The 23,692-nt window shown below is 37.7% G+C and overlaps 1 protein-coding gene across 3 annotated transcripts in view; it reads right to left on the bottom strand.

The window, feature by feature from the left end:
- dpp10 (dipeptidyl-peptidase 10 (non-functional)) overlaps positions 1-23,692 on the bottom strand; it is a 269,654-nt gene that overhangs the window by 38,855 nt on the left and 207,107 nt on the right. For 2 of the 3 annotated variants that reach the window (XM_085383846.1, XM_085383847.1), the window contains exons 6-7: positions 6,998-7,050; positions 2,883-2,964 (exon numbers count right to left, since the gene is read on the bottom strand). In XM_085383846.1, coding sequence (XP_085239972.1) covers positions 2,883-2,964; positions 6,998-7,050 — 135 coding nt within the window. Of the gene's footprint in view, positions 1-2,882; positions 2,965-6,997; positions 7,051-18,383; positions 18,515-23,692 lie in introns of those variants that run through there. The other variant, XM_085383848.1, reaches the window with a different exon arrangement.

Raw genomic sequence — 23,692 nt, 5'->3', positions numbered from 1 at the left:
TCTCAGATCAAAGAAGTATCTGTATTCGGACCTTCCCAAAAGCCAGAAGTCTGTTGCTTTATATGATCTTACATAAGAATTCATTAGCAAGGAGCCTCTCCATGCACTGACATAACCTCACAGTCAGCAGAGCCTTCTGCCGTCTGGCTGGAAGACATCCAGATAACATCAGTCCAGTAGGCAGTCTGTGCAGCATGTGCTAAAGGGTTCTCTAAAATGTGAGGGCTTATTATTATGATTGTGAAGTGAAGATTATCAGACATTTGAGGTTTTATTGCTGCAGGTTGGATTAAATTGTAGAGGCTTGAAGTGATGTCAGCAATAACAAAAAAATAAAAAAATAAATAAAAAGGAAAACAGTTTCAAATAATCTAAACAACACAATTTCTTTTTTGGGTTTTTCATGTAACAACCGCAACAATTTCCTCTACTAACTGGAGATAGCATTCATGTAAGTAAAGCAGTAAAATGGTTGACTTGAAAATTTGTCTGATGAATTGAAAGCAAGTCCTTTTCAATTTCTTTGGAACGTTTCTTATAGTTAGGAATGTGATGCGGAATTCACAGTGCTTTAATAATTAATATGCTACACGCAATCTCATACTTCCCCATTGTGCAAGAAACTATACAAATGTTTTCAGTACCTGAAATAATTTTCAATATTTGACATTATATGAAAATGGGGATGGTTCTAAACAATAAGAGTAGATGGTGACATTATGGGGTTTAAAATGTATAACATAATCCGCCACAATTTACAATGTATGTATGTATAAGGAAATTTTAAGTTCTGGTCATTTAAAGGTTGTACTATTTTACAGCAACCATGCTGTGTAAAACAGGGACAGTCCATGCTTCCGATATTCCCTGTAAGTATCCTACTTTAAATAGGCTCAAAAACCAAGATAGGTTATATGTATACAGTAGACTTTGTAACAATACAAGCTACTACAAAAGAAACATGTTTTGCCAAAGTTTAATAAGTTTATTAGTAAAATTTAAATATATGAATCAAGGCTGCGTTTAAAAGTAAAAATCTGTTTTCTAGCAACAAAGGAAATAAATGTACTATGGCTAAAAAAAGAGAGAAATTGCTAAGGTACAATGGTTACCAAATTTATTAGACCAACACCCAATGTAAGGCTTTTCCCAACTACCAAATCATTTTATGTTCTTGTTATCATTTAATTATCAGTATGTGCAAGCTCTTTAATTGAATTGTTATGTTTAATGGTGAATTATAATTGTTTTTTTCGATAAATTTTCAAATTAGCCATTTCACAAAATAACAGAGCAGATTATTATTATTTTTGATTAATAAAGCAAATTTACATTCCTCATGCAATGTATGAATGTGTACTTGATTAATTTCTTCGTGGAGACTTTCAGTCCTAATAAATAATATTTTAAAACAGGTTTTTGACAGTTTTCTAAAATCTTTGTATTTCACTGATTTGGGGATTTTGGTCTATTCATACTTCAAATATGCACTAATTTCCAGTTCCATAATAGCACAGTAGGCACTCATTAAAACTCCTCGATTCTTTTTAAAATCAAGAATTGTTACGCTCATATTCTTTGCTAAAATAAGTACACTTTGATTTGGTGGAAGTTGCCAACGTTATCTAAGAATTACTGGGAAGCTTAGCCATCATGTTAAAAAGTGTGTTACAATTAAAATTCAGTAAGCCGCTCAAATGGGACTTAATTACAACTTTGTAAACTGTGAAAAGTCATTATCTTGTTAGTTAGTGTCACTGTGCATGTCCAATCCATTCTTTAAGACTCTACGGTGATGAATGGACAGCACTAATACATATTCTAGTCATAACTCTCAGACATCTTCCTAATGAGAAAACACAAATTCCCAAAGAATTACTGTGAAGCTCACTTACAGCCGGTTACAGCGAAATACACGCCATGTCATTGTTTCCAAAGATGCACTTCCGCCTAATGATGCTGTGCTTGCCACTCGAGAGCTAAAAAATCCTCACATATGTCTACCTCACCTCCTTATCACCATAATGACTTCCTAATGGAGTCGTGTTTGATTTATGCTCAAATATTCCACACTCAAATTTGCAAATATGGACACTGCAGCTCTACTATGCTTTTTAAGCCTTTTAGCTGTCAACAAAACAGCCTTCCCATCTGTCCTGTACAGATACATAAAAAAGTATGATGGAAGAAAATTAGCATTTAATTAGGGTCCCCTCAAAAATGTGAACCTGAGCACGTTAAGTAGGACATTGTGAATTACAAATAGCAGCACGAAATTGACGGCAACAGGGCACAAACAAAGACAGCGTTCGGCGTGGTGGAAAGTCATGTGACACAATGTCATCCACAGGCCTGGAGCTGAAGATAAATTCCTAATTTGTGGGTTCCAGAGTCGCTGATCCTTCAAAACGCACTATTTTATTTTTCTGTAGAAACTGTGAATTGGCTGTTTACTGGATGCCAGATAAAGACTGTAGGACTCAGCAACAAATGTGCTGGCAAAAGCAAAGAGAAGCCATTGATTTTGTGTCTAAACTAATTTAACTGAGTAACAAAAACTTATAATAATAGATAAATAAAAATCGTATCTGTTTCATCCATGTAATTTGATACTTATGTTCAAAAATGAATGAAAAATATTTTAATTGGAGTAAATCTTACATATCCATGAAACAACAGGGCTGTGCAAAAGTTGCATAACCTTGTAAATGTTACAAATAAATTTTAAATATCTTTTTTTATTGTTATCTACCTGTGTCTGATACCTGATACCAAATCTAAGTGTTTTAAAGAAATGGCATCCAACCCAGTGTAGTGAAAGCAGTGCAAAGTGGAACTAAAAACAGGTTTACGGTGTGAAAAGATTCTCTATGTGTCCTCACCAGCTGTTGGCCTTGCACCCCCCAGGCAGCATACTGGAGAACTGAGTTAACCACCTCAGGAGGGTCCAGCTCCCAAACCTCCCTAAAGTAAGGAAAAGAGTAAATAGAGGATAATAATCACTCAACATCCACTGGTGGATAATGGCTAGGCTACTTTTTTAGATGAAAATTATGGAAATGTGCAATTCAATAGACCACTTGTGTGTGTGTGTGTGTGTGTGTGTGTGTGTGTGTGTGTGTGTGTGTGTGGGGTGGTACAATGCAAAAACAATGAGTAATAACAGCAAACCTGTAAAGCCAAAGTGAATATTGTTGGGTTCCTAGGCCCCCATTTTGAATATTATTAGCTCATTGACTGACCATTAACAGTTACGACTTCCATATACAGTGGGGCAAAAAAGTATTTAGTCAGCCACCGATTGTGCAAGTTCCCCCACTTAAAATGATGACAGAGGTCAGTAATTTGCACCAGAGGTACACTTCAACTGTGAGAGACAGAATGTGAAAAAGAAATCCATGAATTCACATGGTAGGATTTGTAAAGAATTTATTCGTAAATCAGGGTGGAAAATAAGTATTTGGTCAATAACAAAAATACAACTCAATACTTTGTAACATAACCTTTGTTGGCAATAACAGAGGTCAAACGTTTACTATAGGTCTTTACCAGGTTTGCACACACAGTAGCTGGTATTTTGGCCCATTCCTCCATGCAGATCTTCTCGAGAGCAGTGATGTTTTGGGGCTGTCGCCGAGCAACACGGACTTTCAACTCCCGCCACAGATTTTCTATGGGGTTGAGGTCTGGAGACTGGCTAGGCCACTCCAGGACTTTCAAATGCTTCTTACGGAGCCACTCCTTTGTTGCCCGGGCGGTGTGTTTTGGATCATTGTCATGTTGGAAGACCCAGCCTCGTCTCATCTTCAAAGTTCTCACTGATGGAAGGAGGTTTTGGCTCAAAATCTCACGATACATGGCCCCATTCATTCTGTCCTTAACACGGATCAGTCGTCCTGTCCCCTTGGCAGAAAAACAGCCCCATAGCATGATGTTTCCAGCCCCATGCTTCACAGTAGGTATGGTGTTCTTGGGATGCAACTCAGTATTCTTCTTCCTCCAAACACGACGAGTTGAGTTTATACCAAAAAGTTCTACTTTGGTTTCATCTGACCACATGACATTCTCCCAATCCTCTGCTGTATCATCCATGTGCTCTCTGGCAAACTTCAGACGGGCCTGGACATGCACTGGCTTCAGCAGCGGAACACGTCTGGCACTGCGGGATTTGATTCCCTGCCGTTGTAGTGTGTTACTGATGGTGACCTTTGTTACTTTGGTCCCAGCTCTCTGCAGGTCATTCACCAGGTCCCCCCATGTGGTTCTGGGATCTTTGCTCACTGTTCTCATGATCATTTTGACCCCACGGGATGAGATCTTGCGTGGAGCCCCAGATCGAGGGAGATTATCAGTGGTCTTCTATGTCTTCCATTTTCTGATGATTGCTCCCACAGTTGACTTTTTCACACCAAGCTGCTTGCCTATTGTAGATTCACTCTTCCCAGTCTGGTGCAGGGCTACAATACTTTTCCTGGTGTCCTTCGAAAGCTCTTTGGTCTTGGCCATGGCGGAGTTTGGAGTCTGACTGTTTGAGGCTGTGGACAGGTGTCTTTTATACAGATGATGAGTTCAAACAGGTGCCACAGCCACCCTGGGGCGCACTGACAGAGGCGAGGCTGCCGGACACTGGCGCCACCGGGCCCTCTGACCACCACCAGTAGGCAACGGGTGAAGTGTCTTTCCCAAGGACACAATGACCGAGACTGTCCAAGCCGGGGCTCGAACCGGCAACCTTCCAATTACAAGGCGAACTCCCAACTCTTGAGCCACGATCGCCCTTCTGTAATAATTTTGAAAAACCAAATGGAATTATATTAAAAACTGGAGAGTGAAAAACAGCCTTATGTCAGTGAGATGGTAAGGACCGATGCTGCTAAACCTTTTCTAAAGCATCTGAGCGTCAACTCTGCCCACCTCTAGTCAAATTTCATGCAACAGAAATGATGCGCAACAGTGCATTTTAATCAAGGTTGCCTCTCTACTTTAGCCATTGGTTGAGTTACAGGTGCAACAATTGTGACCTTATCAAATGGCAGCAGTGGGCCAATACATCTAAAGTCAGAGGTTAAAAAAAGGAAAACAAATGTGCAAAAACAGTTTTTAGGGGAGCACCCCCCATTTTATTTATTCAATGTTTATATAGCACATGCTTTGTATCAGTTTGTTTCTTGCTTTAGCTGACAATGGCATGCACTTTGAAATAAGCCCAAGTTGGCCATAGACCCATTTGTCTGATATCAGCACAGACATGACAGAGATTAAAAGGAAATGCCAGAGCAATGCCCCAAAATGGCACAGCTTTCTAAAATAACACTCGTGTTTGAAAAGGATAATCCAATCAGCTGTATAAAGTTTTAATCTCTCTCTGATTAGTAGTCAGAATCCCGCTCATGACTGTGACTTATGAAACTGGCAGGAAGTCATTTGAGCATGTCCTGGACTGTTACTTTGGATTGAGACTTTGTGCAGAATGTTTGGAAAATCAGTCTGAAAGCAGCGGGATGCCACAGACTGCAGGCTGATCTTCAAACTTTATTTTGACTGAACATAAAATTTAGAATGGTAAAGTTTCAATACTCTGCACAAGCTAGTGAGAGTTCTGGGGATATACAAAAAATATTCCCAGTCTGTACTTGAGGTAGTCAACTTACTACTTTCCATTGGATGTGTTGTTTCCTCTATTTGACTGCAATTGATACAGTTCTTGTACTTTTTGCACTTGTGTGTAATTTTACATTGCAGAAATGTATAAACCATAAAGGTGGTTTACCCCTTTGCTCTAAATACATACACACCCATAAAATCTGTCTTTTGTTTTAGTGTAAAAATATAACAAAGATCATTTTGCAATTTAGGATTAGTTCAAATCAATGATAATCATACTAATTATTAACATTAAATTGTACATCTAAACAGGTAGTAATAGTAGTATTAGTAGTAGTAGTAGTAGTAGTAGTAGTAGTAGTAGTAGTAGTATCTACTTGCACTGTGAAGTTCTGTGCAGGTTTGCAACATTAGGCTGAGTCTGGGTAGAGAGTACAGCCACATGCACTTCAGAATTCATTCAGCTCCTCTATCAGCACTCACATCATCAATAAACACCAGTGATGCAGTTCCTTGCTTACTTACAGCCACACAACATAACATCACCTCCACCATATGTGAGAGATGATGTGGTATGCTTCTGCTCATGACCTGTTTCTATCCTTCTTCATATTTTCTTCATCCCACAACAGGCTGATAGCACATGGAAGGAAAGCTTATGCAGTGAGGACACTGGCAATGGCAGCTTACGCCTTTCCATTATCCAGTGGATTTGAATTTCTGCTCAGCTAATTATTCAACAAAATAAATGTATTCTAGGTGAACAATACCCTGACAGCCACGATGCTGAAAGCACCTGTCTAATATTGTGTATACCCTGTTGGAGTAGCTAAAACAACTGTAACCCCCGAAATGCATTGGAGATGACTCCATTGTGTTTCAGCTTCGCCTGAGCTGATTGCATGAACTCAATTATTGCGATTCCACCAGATGCGCCACTGTGTGTGATGTCTCACAAGTGGCTCTCTGGTGTACCCCTCTCCCCACTGGATGAACTTTGGGCCTGCACTATGGCCCAGTATAAGATAAACAAAGATGATTTCGAATCATGCAAATAAACTCCAGTATAGCACAAGAGGAAACTCTAGGCAGGCAGGTTTCCCTGAACATGTGGGGCCCTTAGAATGCAGCTTGGGTCTGCTTGTTTATTAATCTCAGTCAGCTAACATCTGGAACAAGACAAACAATCCAAATAACAGACATACAGTTTGTTTCAAGCGTGTCACAGCATGTAAATTGATCCCACAGTACTCTATTCATTGTACATAGCTTATATAAAAATTCCTGTGTTCTACAAATTTGTCAACCCCTGTGAGTCATGGATATTTTTCCACTAATGACAGGTGTTACTACCAAAAAGGTTGCCCCTCAGTAACCGCTGAGGAACACTTACCGAGTGTGAATATTGTAGATGCTGTAGGAGGCCATGTAGGAGTGGCGATAAACCTGCAGTAAAATAAAGAGAGAATGGAAGAAAGATTAAAATATGACTGAAGCGTTAACGAGAGAAGCAGAAGTGTCACGATAATGACATCAGGACAAAATAAAAATGAAAAGAAGAAAGGCATCAAAGAAAACAGATTGCTGGCTGTTCTCTGTGATAGAATCTGTAGACAATGCAATTTGCATGGGTGACAGCTGTGGGACGAGACATTTTAATTCCATCTGAGAAACCCATCATCGCCGAGTGCCTATGTGCTCAAAACTCGGGAGAGACAGAGATGGAAAGGAGCGAGGGAGAGGCATTCAAAATGACAGAGGGGTGCATGTAAACTGTCTGAACCACCACCCGCCTACCCCCTCTGGAGAAGCTGTGCTTGACATGATAATAGACCTCTGACCGTGGCTAGTGATCGGGGACAGAAACAGCCCAGATTTTTGCATTCCATCAGGAAAAAGACACTCAAGTATTCAGCTCTGATACAAAGAAGCAGAGGAATTTTACAAGCGCCAACTCTGACATGACATTCTGTACTAATGTAAATATTAGTGCAGATCAGAGCTGCAGTTGACTGGGAATTGATGTAAGCCGAGACATAATGTTATTCCACTCATCAAAATGAGTACAATTGTTTCACCAAAGGTAGTTAGTATTGTCATTTTCCTTGATTGGAATGGATGGCTGAGTGGATGGATTGATGGATAGAAGTCTATTTTTTCCTTTCCCACTATATTAAAGTTTAGATTTACCTATAAAAGGACATGAAGACAACAAAACCTTCCAAATGGTCAGTGATATATGCTTGAAATCTTATGGTCCACTGTTTCAAGGCTGTAAAACAATATTTTTTACAGCCTTATTATTTCTTTCTCTACAAACAAATACAAAAACAAGTACAAATCTATTTACAGGTGAACCAGTTTCATCCCCAAACTTTATGACTTTTTCATAACATTGAAAATAGATAGATAGAGCAATCGATCTTCAGCATGATCCAGTATTATTACTTTATCCTCAGGCATCAAAGAGCCTTATCTGAAACAACAGTCTGAAAACTAAGTGAGAAAACTAAAAGGGGAAAAAGGAGGAAAAACAAAGTTTAATGACATGAAATCTGCATAAAGGTTATGAATTCTGCAGAGCCCCAGATGGGGGCTCTCACTAAAATAGCCATGACAAGTCAACATGAGTGATCTCCCAAGCTGGAAGGGAAGTTGATCTAACTCTGATGACTCTGACAAATGCTTGTGCTCCCTGTTGTATGCTGTACAGCAACTGAGTAGAAATGAAGATGACACAAGCACATTTCACAACATCTGTGACATTTGCACTGTGTGAGGGCTTAAAAAGAATCCAGGCAAAATCCAACTACTAGCAATAATGCAGACAAACTCAGTGACAAGGTTGATAGACTACATTTCAGCTAACTGTATACCACTAAACTTATATTAAGATATGCTTAAAAATGTCCATCCATCCATTCGCTTCCGCTCATCCTTTTCAGGGTCGCGGGGGGCGCTGGAGCCTATCCCAGCTGTCATAGGGCAAGAGGCGGGGTACACCCTGGACAGGTCGCCAGTCTGTCGCAGGGCCAACACACAGTGACAGACAACCATTCGCACTCGCACATTCACACCTAGTGGCAATTTGGATTATCCAATTAACCTATAACCCCACAAGTTGCATGTCTTTGAACGGTGGGAGGAAGCCAGAGTACCCGGAGGGAACCCACGCAAACACGGGGAGAACATGCAAACTCCACACAGAAAGACCCCGGCCTGATGGTGGAATTGAACTCAGGACCTTCTTGCTGTGCGGCAACAGTGCTAACCACCGTGCCACCGTGCTGCTTAAAAATGTCTAAAATCTTTTAGAATTCTTACATACAAATCGTCCAAGTGAAGAAAAGGAGAGACTTGCCCTTAGAAATTGTTTGTGGATGTTATTGCAAGACATACTCTACACTCCAGTGTAGGGCTGAACGATTATGGAAAATAATCTAATTGCGATTTTTTGCCCCAATATTGCGATTGCGATGCGATATGCGATTATTTTTTAAGGTCTTTGTCTTCTGTATTATTAAACAAAGACAAGCAATACATCATATAGTATGGCCAATACTATATTACATTAATTTTAAACTGTTCTTTCCTGGAAGACAGACCTCTGTTATGATGACATGAGGTGATGCATGAATTGATGACTGACATTTTTATTTAACTTCTTCAATCACAACAGTATATTTGAACATACACAATAGTTTATTTTTAGCTTACAAACATCTGAGCATAAAGTGCTGACAAGGAACCCTGGTGTAAACATTAAAATGAAAGTCAGTACAATGTGCAGATTGCAGAAATATACATAAAAAAAAAATCAGTGGCTTTACCACACTCAGTTTTTCGACATCTGTGAACTACTAGACAGTCATTCAATTAAAAAATAATATTAAATAAATAAAACTAATAAATAAAAAATACACACATCTTACTGATCTCTGCAGTCAGTAACATTACACATAAAGTGCAAACATAATAGCAATTGTATAAACACACACACAAACACGCCTTTAAAGTTTAAAGGCGTGAAATTGGACGGTCTAGCCTTCTGATTAGCTAATCAGAAGGCTAGTTCTGATTAGCGTCACCGCTGTCTCGGTGGAGTTTAATAAACTCGGCCGTCTGCTTCTTGCTATCTAAAATATAACCAGACACTGGTGTAAATTCTCGACTGTCTCATACTTCTGTTTAATAAGTTTTCTGTTTGACGTTTAGTCAGCTGTGTGAAAACCAAGGAGGAACCCACCCGGGGGATTAATAAAGTTTTATTTTATCTAATCTAATAACTTTAATCTCAGCCAAACCGATTTACTCACGAACAAACAAAACACTGAAAAAAGCCCAACAATAACATTTTTAGGTTGTCTAAGTGACTTATATATTACGTTTAACCCGAGCAGCGAAACTCCGCGGTGATCTGAAAATGATGTGCCGGGAGTTGTGCCGTTCTCGGCCGCATCAGTAATCCTCGAGCTCCCGGCTAGCTGTCGAGCTGGTGGGTAGCAGACGCCTCTGAAAACGTCGAAGCACTTTTGCAAATATGGGATATCTTGATAAACCGAGCAGATATTTGATGTTTACACAACTACTTTCTCGCCTGAAAATATGTTAAAAGTTTATTTTGTGACCCAGAAAGATTAGTATGAGTAATTTTAAAACTTAGTAGCGGCCGCCATTGCTGGAAACTGGAGTTTGGCTGGGCCGCGCTATGAATTCTGGGATATGGTAGTAATTTGGACAGCCTTATAATCGCAGTATAATCGCAGCCTTTGCGGTTAGAAAATTGCACTTGATCATGTCGCGATATTATCGCAAATGCGATATATCGTTCAGCCCTACTCCAGTGGCACAAATGAGATCTTTGATTTGTCCCCGGTCAGACTCATGGGGATGAGCCAGAGGCTACGAAGACTCATCGTGGAAGGTGTTGTCCAAGATTTACTTTGACCCATTCCTTCAGGCTGTGCAAGCCAAGAAGAGACTAACCAATTTAATCTTTTTTTTTTTTTTAAATACCTTATGCCTCCTGGCACGTTTTCTCCCCGGTACCCTGTGACAGGAACATAACTTGACTTCCTCAGCTTGTATTACTTGGTAAACATTGTTTTCTCACAGATACAGAGCTTCTCATAGATGTTATGAAACATATCCTCCATCCAAAAATGTATTACTATATGGACAAATCCATATATATATTTATTTAACATATCCCAGCAATATAACTGCCCGCTTCAATCCTAGGAAGAGACACAGATCCCTTTGGGGCTGCGTCAGGAAGGTTATCCAATGTAAAGAAATCTGCCAAATCAAACATGCAGAGCTACCTGCTGCGGCGATTCCTTTTGAATGAGTAAGCAGACAAAAATAGCTTCTTTATCCTTTTAATATAAACTGAGATTTACGCATATAGAACACAACAAAGAGGCAATCACTGCTGTAGCTCAGAGTTTAAATTGCTTTGTACAGTGTGTGGTAATTATGGATGAAATATAATGTTCCTGTTTTAAGAAGCTACAATTGAATTTGTTAGAGAAGGTATGTGAAAATGTGCAGACTTCACATTAAGAATTACAGTGAGGCAGGCATGCTAGTTCATTTATTTCAGACATGAGTTATGTGACTGTCATTGATATGGATTTGTGTATTTACCGCATGCTGTGATCACATTCTCTTAAAATATTGAATAATATAGTTTATTTGTCCAAAAAGCTTATAACAGCCCAAAGGTAGATGTCGTGCAGACATAACAACATCTTTAAATCATTTACAATAAAAACTCTTCAATACGTAACAGAGTTCATTTTGTGTAATGTGGTTCATGGTTGTTTAACAACTATGTGGTGCAAATATCTGTGTATAATTAAAAAAAGACTTTCGAGTTGTCGCGTTCATTTTAGTCTACAATTGTTACAGTTTGTCCTTTTTTAATTCTAAGGTTTTATGCATTTGGGAAATAATAATAAAAAAATAATTTTGTGTTTACAAGGTTCTAATTTTTCAAATTCTAACCAGAGAAGAACAACAACCCTTGAGTACAAGTACACTCCGTGTGAGTAAGTAACATGAACAATGATTGGTAATTGTTTCCTGTATGACTTTACTTTCACTCTGCCACATCATTGTAGAGGAGTTTTGGTTGACTCTTTAGTATTTCTGCATTTCATTGAGGTTTGTTGGCATTCATTTATGCACCCCACCACCATGCTTGACAGGTGCAGCATCAGGTGTTTGGGAAATACAAAAAACTGCGTATTTTTGTTCATTATTGCTAAATATTTATGTCCTGGTATTATATGCCAAAAGCACATTGTTCCAGAAGTTCATGATTAGATACTATCTAGAATGTTTTCCATGTGTGACAAATTTTTCTCATTGTAGAACGATGAACTTCAGATCGTCCATCAGTCCACAAACACCTGGATGCCCCTGACCAACAAACTGCCAAAATTTCTGTTATTATAGACGTGGTCACTTGCTCATGACCTGCCACTTACCCCCTTAATTTTTTTATTGCCGCACTAAGGATTTATTTACTTTTTCACACGCTGCTTATGTATCTAACTTTTTGGGGAAATAATTGACAAAACATGCTATTTGTTGTTGAACACATGAGGTTGTAATTATCTAATTTTAAGATCTGCTGAGACCAGATAAATTTTATTATATTTTTATATGTAAAAAATTAGAAATGACAAAGCCCATACTTTTTGTTTCACATGCATATATGTATTTACTTTTAAAGAACAAACCATGAGGATGTTTCAATCAAGTCCAAAAACAGGAGGGAAAGGAGAGAGAATGCGTTTTTGACCTTGTGCTTAATACATAAAACTTAATGGGTCTTTATCTACCAGAGTTTATGTCTGTTGCACTGAGATGACAAGTTATTGCAGGTTTAAGCTTTTTTTATAACGGTATGTCGGCTTTCCCTTAAATATGAAATGGCATAATAATAGGTTCACTTACTAATGAGGATTAAGTCTAATCCCTGAAGAAAACATCACTATATTTTTATAAGAGCACTTGAGGAAACAAAGCAGATGTTTCTTACAATCATGGAAGTCAAAAGACATTTTGAAAGACTGCAATAAAGCTTTGGTTATGATGCCTAAAGCACAACCAATAACAATAAGTTGGAACATCAATAATAGAGATTCCTGTTCATCAAGAGAGTGAATTACTGGTTAGAGAAAAGAAGATTCACCAAGGTCCAAGTGACTTATATCGACTTTATGCAGAGTGTAGCTTCTCAGTGCATACTGAATGTATTGTGGCTAACACTGAGGTTGAGTGTGTTCAATACAAATTTACAGGCTTTATTACAAATATCTTTCAGTATAGCGGAGAACTGTGCATGGAAGTAAAACCTGATTCTTCATAGTGCACTATACACATTTCTCAAACCCTGACAGGCTGAAAATTCCTCTTTTTTTTCTTTTTTTTTTGGACATGAAACAGTCTTTACAAGCCCCAAATGAACTTTTCAGTGATATGCCATTAATTTTAGGTGTAGAGCACACATGGGTATGGTGACCTTTGTTGCCGACTTCGTAATAAAACAAAAGGTTGTGACATTTTCAGCACTCAATGCTGTGAAGAAGAATTTAATGTCAAGAACCGAACGTACGGATGCAAGCTGGATGTTTTAAAAAAAACACCTTTGACAACATCACAACAAGGATTCTTGTCTAAAAGGATTAAAGTACCCTCTTCCAAAGTTTAATTATCTAGTGATTTCAGTTTTTGTAACTATAGCTAAAAAAACAACAAAAATCTTAAGGTCAGTTGTTATCTGTAATTAACTTTTTTTGGCTGATAAAGCAAAACACTACAGATCACAGGTGTCAGCGTAATTAATCTTAAGCTGCAAACTGAAAATGTGATAAAAGGTATTAGATATGAAAAGGTAATGAGATGATAAAATGTATGTAACACATGATTAAGAGGGTATTAGTGGGGTATTTTTAATAAAAAAACGTGTTGGAAATTTAAACTGTCTTAGTTCTAGATGCAGAACTGCAATCTTAATATATGTCTATAATATGAATCAGTTAATGGTCTTAAAAACCTCTTTCTCTAAATCAACTTCAAAGAGAAAACATTTACCACTCAAAACGACAGAATGGATGCCAGCTGAATTAATTTAATTAAGGGCCCAACTCCAAAGGCTTTTTTACAGTATTCATATTTTTTTGCTCAAACTGTGCCTCAGATGTAAAGTTCATGCTTTTAACATAGATTCTTCACAATCATTGCTTACAAGTCCCAAAATATGATGCAACATTAGTAATTTCAGAATTGTAATATAAAGTTGGTACATTTTATGAATTCCAATATAATTAGTCTACTGTTTCCTATATTACCCACTTATAAAAAGAGCTGTGGGAGGTATACTGTAGGTCCATTTTTTCAGTATTAACAAATCAGAGTTGTTCACAAATGCTGAGTTGACATGCACATCACAGTTTGCTTTTTCTTATCTCCCCTTGTCTTTATATGGTGTAGCCAGCTGTCAGCTTACTCACATCATACTTTATTAGGGTTAGGGTTAAAATCATGATAAAAACCATTAAATAACATAAAGATATATCAGTAAAATTAAAAACTTTTGAAAAGAAGACAATAAGCTAATACTGCAAAAAATTGTGTCCTAAAATTTACAAAGTGATGAAACAAACATGTTAAATTGAATTAATTGTTTTAACTTTGAGTGCACCCATGTACTGAAGTTCATTACTATTGTTGTGCCTGAACATTAGAGCATTTACATATTACTATTCTGCAATAAAGGAGACGTGGAAATCAGTTTCGACAAAAGTTGATTGATCAGGTATTCTTGGTGTGTTCTGTGTTCCAGTAGCTGGGATTCTAGCAGTGTAAAAAAACTTAGCAGAAGATTACAAACAATAAAAATATCTGCTCACATTTTTTAAATCAACGACTGAATGTATATGAAATTTTCAGTTACAAAAGAATTACTCAATAAATAAGTAAATAAAAAAATTCAGTGAAACGTGAACCTTCCACCTCATTTGCAACTGGAACTCTGAATATAGCCTAACCTGAAAAATATTGTCCGCATAAGTACTAGAGATGGCACGATACCACTTTTTTATGTCCGATACCGATATCATAAATTTGGATATCTGCCGATACCGATATGAATCCGATATAGTGTTTTTTAATCAACAAAACTGTTTTTTAAAATATCTTGCTGCATTTTGCAAGTCTGCAAGTTCATACTCAAGTTTAAAACAACAACTACACTAAAGCTATTCTGTTATACCTGTATACAAAAAAAATATTTCATAGTTCAGCAATACTGATCAATCTAATAAACTTAAACCTACACCATCCTCCCTATTCTGGTATTCTAAAGAGTACTTAGCGTAAATATTAAGCAACCTAACTAATAGGGTTCCAACTCCCAGCAACAACAAAAATAAATAAATAAAAAATAGGGAACCACCCCTCACGTGCCACCTCGTGATGCTTAATCGACGTAATCAACCTTAATTTGATGCAGTGTGAAAAAAAATGCACAGAAATCAATTATTTTTCAAGAAATATTAAATAGATTCAACATCTTTCTTCAACAAAATTGCAGACTGCACAGATGGTACCTTCCCAAAGGAAAAAGTACTATAGCTTACTAGGGTATATATATTAGACTTAATAGTCACTATATACAGTAATTGACTTCTATTCATTTTACATCAAATTAAAACTTTGTGTGTCAGATAATTATTTATTAAAAGCTAGACATTTTAAATGAGAATAAGAAAGAAAAGTATGTCTTTGTGCCCCCTTTTCCCAGTTAATGCCCTATCGGCCCCCCTGGCTAAACTTTGCTAGATCCGCCCCTGCACAGTTACCAGCGTCAGCTACGTAGAAAAAGATCCTGGTGTAGAAAGTAATATTAAATAAATTCTAACAACAGCTTATCAAGCTTAAACGTGCTGCTGTTGTTCAGCCGCTGGTTTCCTCTTTCTGGTGCAAAGTGGGCCAAAAACAAAGACGGACTCGCGACAGAAAAGCCGATCAGCTGATCATTTAAGCAGTTTCACGATTGAAGTAGCAGCCGGAGAGCGAGAGGCAGTCGCTCGTTAAGCTTAACGCAGGAATGCTTTACAAACATTCAGAGATGGACTTACACACTTGCTTTACTTCTCTCGGGGATAACTTTGTCGGAGATGAAATGCCGGGTTGCTAGCGAAGCTCCAAATGCTATCCAGACCACAGGTCCCGCATGCCACAGCCGCTCTATCACGTGATGCATACTGCTCCGACATGCTAACGTTCTGAGGTGAGTTACGGCGTGTTGCAAGTTTTGTGAGGTGCTTTCGTGATATTTAATGGATCGGATTACATTTTTTATTTTTCTCCGATATCCGATCCAGTCATTTAGGTCAGTATCGGACCGATACCGATACGTAATATCGGATCGGTCCATCTCTAATAAGTACCATAGAAAAAAATCACATATTATGTTAATTTAACTTTTAATCAACTGCATTTTTCATGAATAGCAGCAAAAACCCTGTGAAAGCCAAAGTCACTGTTTCACAGCTCAGTTTTTAATTTAGTCTCTTTTAGAAGTATCTTTTAAAACAATTATGCTCATGGGTTTTATATTAAGAGATAAATTAGTATCTTCCACATCTTTCCCGTTGGCTAGTGCATTTTACTAAATTAAAGCATTATAAATAATGTAACTTAAAAAAAAAGGACAAAAAAAGTTCTTATTAATGTGCATGTCATTCTATGACCATATTAGTACTAATATGACTAATAAAAATTAAACATGCAAAACAGAATGTGACTGTAAACAGAAACAAGAGAGAAGGTGCCTGCAGTCAGGACAGTATATAGTTATAATCCTTTTTACACACTCAAGGACATTTGGCTGGTCTCTGTCTGTCAAGTAACTGACCTTTTTTAGGCTTGTGGGAAATAAATGTTTTGTCAAAAAATAAATAAATAAAAGTGAAGGATGGAAGAAAAACAAGCGTTTCAGTTAAATCTAACTGGGAGTTTGAATTCCCATTAAACATAACCCCTCCCAGTGAAATTATGTTTTTACTTTATGAACCTGTTTAAAAAATGCATATATTATAAGCAGGGGTGCATATAAATGGTCCGAAGGTGCGCATTCGCTGTCAAGATAAAAGACGCACACCAGATAAGAAGTTGCAACGTGCGTTTGCGTACATAAGATTTTCTGGAGGAGGACAGACATTAGTTTAGAAGGCTTAAAAATGTCGAAGAAGCAAGCTCCTTTAAGCAATTACTTTGGTGTTCCTCCACCTCCAAACAAATGTCAGAAGGAGTCTGAACCGCAAAAGAAGCGCGTATTCTCGGAAAAGTGGTTGCAGGAGGTGAGCTGGCTTCAAACAAATGATGAATGCACAGAGATGTGGTGCAGAATATGCCGTGAAAATCTCACTCTAGCGGACAAAAACAGTGCGTTTTATATGTACGTATATATTAGGGGTGCAACGATACACAAAATTCACGGTTCGGTTCGGTTCGATACTTTGGTGTCACGGTTCGATATTTTTTCGATACAAAAAAAATGTTCATGCCTTTTTAATTTGTCATTTATTAAAATTATAAATATATATTTTAACACAAAAGTACAGTTTTTAAATTTAACCCTAACCCTTGTGCGTGTTGTTTTTTAGCTCGTCATATTGCAGCCACAGAAATTCTTTTGTCCATGAAACCATAAAGCTGCACTTTCTTTTTGCCTTATAGTCTGATTTGTCATAACTTCTCCGTTTTGTGGTAAGCTTTTCTTTGGCTGTCACTTCTTCACCCTGACCTGTCTTATTTGGCTCAGCAGAACTAAAATATATATCTGTCTGTGAAGGTTCTCAATCATCCAGGTCATCGTAGTGAAATATATATCCTGCCGCACTCACATAAGCTCAGCGATTCTCTGCGCGATCAACCTCTCACATGTTTAAGCTGCGGGAGATTTCACTTGTCATGTTTGCATAGTAAGCTAACAATTAATAAGACGATGTCAGAGGAATTGGTGCACAAATTATCATCACTCACAGATCAGTGCTGTCGCTCTCTATACACAGTTCGCGCAATTGCAAAGTGAAAGCAAAAAAACAAGCGCAAATTCAAACACGATTTCAATATGTCACATATTGACAGTGGCTCACCCAATGACATAATTATCCAGCTACATTTCTGAAAGAATGCAAAAGCATTGACATATATTTTTCCTTCCTACAATAGCCCGACAGGCAGGGGAGAGATAGCCCAGGGACGTCGGGCTAGCGATATTGCGAGCCCTGTATCTGATTGAGGAATCACTCATCTTTGGAAAAGAGAGTTTATTACAGAGAAATGTCTCTTTCCAAAATAAAAGCTATACTATCCGTTTCTTCTGGGCTATATTCTCAGCAGCATATTAAACATATCAGGTCTCCATAAGGAGAATCCTGTGCTAACAGCTGTCTAAATGACTCGGCTAAAGTTTGTAGCATGCATGCTTGTTTTTGTCTTTGCACTAGGATGATGTCGGTGTAAATGTGCAGTCATATTCGTTGTGTTCCCACTAGTGCTTTCAGGTTAATCTCGTTGAAATAACCTTAACGCCACAACACGGCAAATCTCCGTTAACGAGCTACCCTATACAGAGGGGCTAGACGGCCAACACGTTAATGAGCTAACTGCGCTAACACACTAGCTCCCACCCATGTAATTGAGCATTGCATGGCACATCCAACATACTGTTTTACTTTAGTCCATGACTCGCTTACCTTCAGGGTCATACGTCACATGAAAACCAAAATAATTCCAAACGCCAGATCTGAATGAGGGTGGGGAGGTCCACTTCTGTCTGGCTAGCTTGCCCTGCGCTCTTCCTTCTGACCATCCTGTCTGTGTTGAGTGCTCAGTGAATCTGCGTTCGACTACTCCGCCTAGGCTGCACTCTCGAGCCTAGGCGGAGTAGTCAAATGCAGATTCACTGAGCGCTCAACACAGACAGCATCGTCAGAAGGAAAGTTGATAAAATAAATTACAAATTTTGTATTGTTCTTTTTTTTTCTCCCCTTTGGTTTTCTTTCTTTCTCTCCCCCTCTTTCTTTCATTCTTTCCCCCTGTCCTATCCCACAGTCATGTCTGTCCCGTTTGCAACTGAAAATAAAATAAATTCATAATTATAATAAAGGTCAATCAAATGGACCAATATGATGATCCACTTAAAATAAATCCTCTTGGCATCTTTCTTGGCCTCAAGACAACAATTCTGATGGCTATAGATCCAAACGGGACACAAAAAAAAAAAAAAAAAAAAAAAAAATTGAAAAAAAAAAAATTGAAAAAAATTGTATTGTTCGATACATATGCCTACCGAACCGAAAGCACTGTATCGAACGGTTCAATATCGATACGAATATCGTTGCACCCCTAGTATATATGTATGTATATGTATATGTTTTGTCTGTTGTATGACAAAAAAAAATCTCTTTTGAGTGAGACAAAAAGAAGAAAAAACTATCTACAGACATTTAACAAAACTTTCATGGATGTCACCACAGAAGAAGTGCATCTGAGCCTTCCCCTCCCCTGCTGGGCATCAGTCCACTTATAAAAATCAATAGTGTAGTGGAAGCAGCTCCCTGGATGGCTCTGTGAGAAGGGAAAACATGTCTACCAAAAGGCAACCAAAGAATAACAAAGCTTTACATTACAGGATATGTGAAGCTGACATCCTACTCTCCTGTCACTATGTGGCAGCTATGGTAATTTTAGCTCTAGGGACTATAAAGAGGTGGGCTTTGAAACTTATATTTTTATTTGTCTTTGTTTATATTTTTGCTTGCCATTATCACAAGCACATTTAGATAGAATACACAAGGCACACCAAGAGCCTGTTCACAGCTTGAGGATTTTTAGTTTTTCTTTAGTTTAGATCCTTGATAGGGTTATATTTAAAGAATATAATTTTACACTGCAAATAGCGTAGCCTTCTATTACTTCAGTTTTGATGTGGTCAAAACTTACAAATCCCGGTAAGAGTAGTTGTGAAACTGCAGGTTATTCATCTGCAGAGGGATGGTTTATTTGAAGAGTGCATCGTAGCACAGAAACAGCAGCAGTTAAGGGTACAAATTATCTTCTTATGGCCTCTGACAGTGGACTCATATCTGTGTGTCTCCTGCTAGGCCTCAGAGCAGTATTCAATACTATTGATTATAATATTTTAATACAGAAACCTGAAGACACTGTTGGTATTAAAGGAAATGTGATACACTGAAGGGGCGTTGTGGTTACCACTGTTGCCTCACAGCAACACGGTCCTGAGTTTGACTTCACTATCTCGCTGAGGAGTTTGCACATTCTCCCTGTGTTTGCGTGGGTTCTCCCCGGGTACTCCGGCTTCCTCCCACAGTCCAAGGTTGCGCTTGTGGAGTTCCACAGGATTATGTGCCAGGACCAAACCTTTACTTAAAACACTGCATACATTTTCGTTGTTATGCAGATGATACTCAGCTTTTTTAAATCCATAAATCCAGATGATACAAATCAATAAGATTAGATTAGATTAGATTAGATTAGATTAGATTCCTCTGGGAAATTCGATTTCCAAAAAAGCACAGCACCGACAGAAGTTACAGAGTTACAGAATATTATATATATATACACACACACACACACACACACACACACACACACACACACACACACACACACACACACACACACACACACACATATATATAAATACAGAGACAATATAAATAAAATATATGAAGGGGATAAATAGAATAAATAGGAATAAAAAATAAAAATACAAGTGAATTGCACATTTCAAGTATTGAGTCTATTGCACTGTTGACTATTTACAAAAAGTATTGCACAAGGTATTGTACAGTGAGGTGAAGAGGCACTACAGCTTAGTTGTTCCCCCCTCCTTTGTCCTCCTGTTTCCCCTCCCTCTCCCCTCCAGAGAGGAGTTAAACAGTCTGATAAGTTAAGCCACAGGCATGTCATATAAATATAAAGATCTGGATTTAGAGAATGTCCTCCCTATTGATTTGTAACATTGTTTGCAATTGGATACTGCAATCACACATATCAAAAGGATAGATATCAGCTTCGGATAATCTCGCAGACAAATTCTATCTCACATCACCTAAGCTACATAAGCCTATGTAGCTTGATGCTTGTTTATTTTCTGTGAAAATCCCTTTGTTTACATGTCTCAGAATATTGCTATATTCATCCGTTATGGTTGCAGTACACCAAACAAGAGGCATTTAAGGACACAGGAATGCAGGTGTTTTGCTTTAACAACAAAATCCCAAAGGGGTACTTTTATTTTGCTGGCATTATTGGAGAAATGCTGATAGCCTATATAATAGTGGGTATCGCCATTCAGTGCAGCAGCCACCGTTCACACTCATTTGAAATTTATTAAACTGAATGCAGAGATGTTGCTTTGGGACACAGGTGCTGTTTTCCACCGTAAAACTGTGCATCAGGACGATATTTGTTTTCTGCTTTTCACATATTTGTGGTTTGTTTTTCCTTGAAATGCCAGGTGGGCTCAACAGAGACAGCACAGATAGCTTCTCTCTCATTTTCCCTCTTTGTTTTCAGCATTACATCTGTGACTCCCCACTGCCATTTCCCACTTAGATTATTTGATCCTTTATTAGCAATTCTTCCTCAAACTGGGACACTGGAATATAAACTGATCAGCTATGAAAATGCAAAATTGTTGATTTCTTAAAAGACTGCTCAGAAGGTAAATGGCTTTTGAACTTTTCCAGTGACAGACAGAAACAAGCTTGAAGTGTTGCATTGGTATGGCTGGAAAAATGCAGAACAAATGTAAGCTTTCAATCCAGTTATGCCTTGACATGCAATCAGTAGAGGCTGTCACTCAGAATCTGTGAAAAATCTGTCAACTTCAAACCCACGCACTTCTGTGTCTTTATAGCTTAAACCTAATTATGTATTTTTTCATGTTCCCTCTACTTCAGTGGAAAAAGAACAGAATATATGAATGTTAGGAGAAGGAGATCTCTCTCTCCCACTATATTTGAATGCAGATACACACACATACTTAAATCAACAGCTTATAGCGATGGCATACAAATAGAGTAAAATAGCACTATAGGCAGCAAAGATTTCAAACATTACACAGTGTCTGCAAGGCTAAGAAAACACCAGCCAGTTGTGAGCAGTGACAAACATAAACCTAGAGATTATGAGCTTTTCTCAAGCTTAATCACTCCCAGATACAGATGTAGGTAGATAACAGTATGTAATCCCACAGACAGGTGAGGCTACACGAGCTTTCTCCTGGACCTTGTAGCAGGAAACTCCTCCATTCACATCAGATCCACATAACCACCTAAAACCGCTGTAGCTTATGAACAGCAACTACAAAGGCTGCACTCTATAAAACAACTTATTAGTTCAAAGGCAGCACTGGATCAAAGTGCATGATTAGCAGGAGACCGGTTTGCTTATTTTAGTGCAGATCCAAGTCTCTTTGTTATTCTTTTCATCGTTCATTAGAGGTTACGATTAACTGCAAGCACAGACTTCACAGTATAGTCCATAGATCAAAGCATGGGATTACAGCAAGCTCATAAAAATTAGGGGGAAAAAACATTTAAAATAAATAATTTTGAATGATTTCGATAGGATACAAAACTGACTTTAGTCAGTTTACTAAATTGTGCAAAACATAACAAAAATCTTGCATGTGCGTATTGGAAAACCTCTATTGTGTCATGTGACTGACAAGAGATTCAAATTTGGATGTTAAAATATTTAACTGATTGCAATATGTGTTTACAAGAGCATATGAAATGCAAAACAAAACTGTCATATTTGTATTTTTTAATGGAAACAGAGTGCTGGAGGGAGGTGTAACAGAGAAAGGAATGTTAATGTTAAAAACAGACTGCATGATAAAGTGTTATAGTCAATGATGGAATTCACTGCATTTTAATAACTGTGAGCTGCTCATTCTAAAAAATCATTTACTCGTTTTGTAAAATGAGTAAGTTATCGTCAGCTAACAATACCAAGAGTTTTGAACCATGAAGAGAAGGTGTTACCTGCCAACCTGCCAGATAACACTATATGCAACACCTTAATTTAGAATTTATTTTAAGGAAGAGGTATTTTTGTGCTTTTACTTTTTCAATATTTAATCAATACCACAATCAATCTTTATTGATACTAATTACTATTATTTGAAGATATTATCCAAATCTGTTTGAAGAAAAGGAGCATTATGTTTCTTATTAATTTGGGACTGAAAATTAGTTTATATTAAATTATTACTGTAAAAAAATTAAAGGAAAGGATTTCCAGATGTCATCCAAGACATCTATCACTTACAAATAGTATAATTGCAAATATAATTGGGTTTTATTCAAATGCCTATTAAGCTAATTCATTCCAGCATATAATGGGACACATTAATACCACTGCTTCATGTGTAATCACTCAAGTTTTTGATCATTTATATCCGGTGTCTATCCTGGCACAGTAACTATCTAAAAATCAACCGTAAACTATCAAATCAGTGCACAGACTGCTTCTTGTAAGCATCCTTCACATACTGCATCCTATTTCTTGATCTGAGATACCTCTGCAGTTCTTTAATAACATGCCTGACAGCATAGTTTTCCATGGTTTTAGTTCCACTGTATCAAATTATATCAAGTGTTACTTTGTTGAGGAGCTATATAGTATCTTCATATTGTAACAAATTAAGGCAATGGCCTCTGCTTATTATAGTGTGCTTATAATTGTAATGATCTAATTCCCTGGGAAGATCTGTTAAAATAAAATGTCGACCTCTGGGTGTTCATCATTTGAATTGTTTTAATGGAATAACAGTTCAGCACATTCCTCACCTTCATTAGTATCTCTGGCTAAGCCTTGGGCATAAGTGAAATTTTACTGCATCCACACAGGATGTGCTGAAACACTGTGAATACTGCTGATCACCACCTGTGTAATCGATAAAGTCGGTAAGCTGTACTTACTTATACCTGTTTAGAAGTTTAATTTAAAAGAAGTGTACAGAGAAAGA

This window comes from Rhamphochromis longiceps, linkage group LG16 (genome assembly GCF_057381845.1).
Source record: "Rhamphochromis longiceps isolate RC_006_pf linkage group LG16, R_longiceps_female_GT1.1, whole genome shotgun sequence".
NCBI lineage: Eukaryota > Metazoa > Chordata > Actinopteri > Cichliformes > Cichlidae > Rhamphochromis > Rhamphochromis longiceps.
Note: the sequence above shows the minus strand (reverse complement) of the source record. Positions and strands in the feature narration are given on the sequence as shown.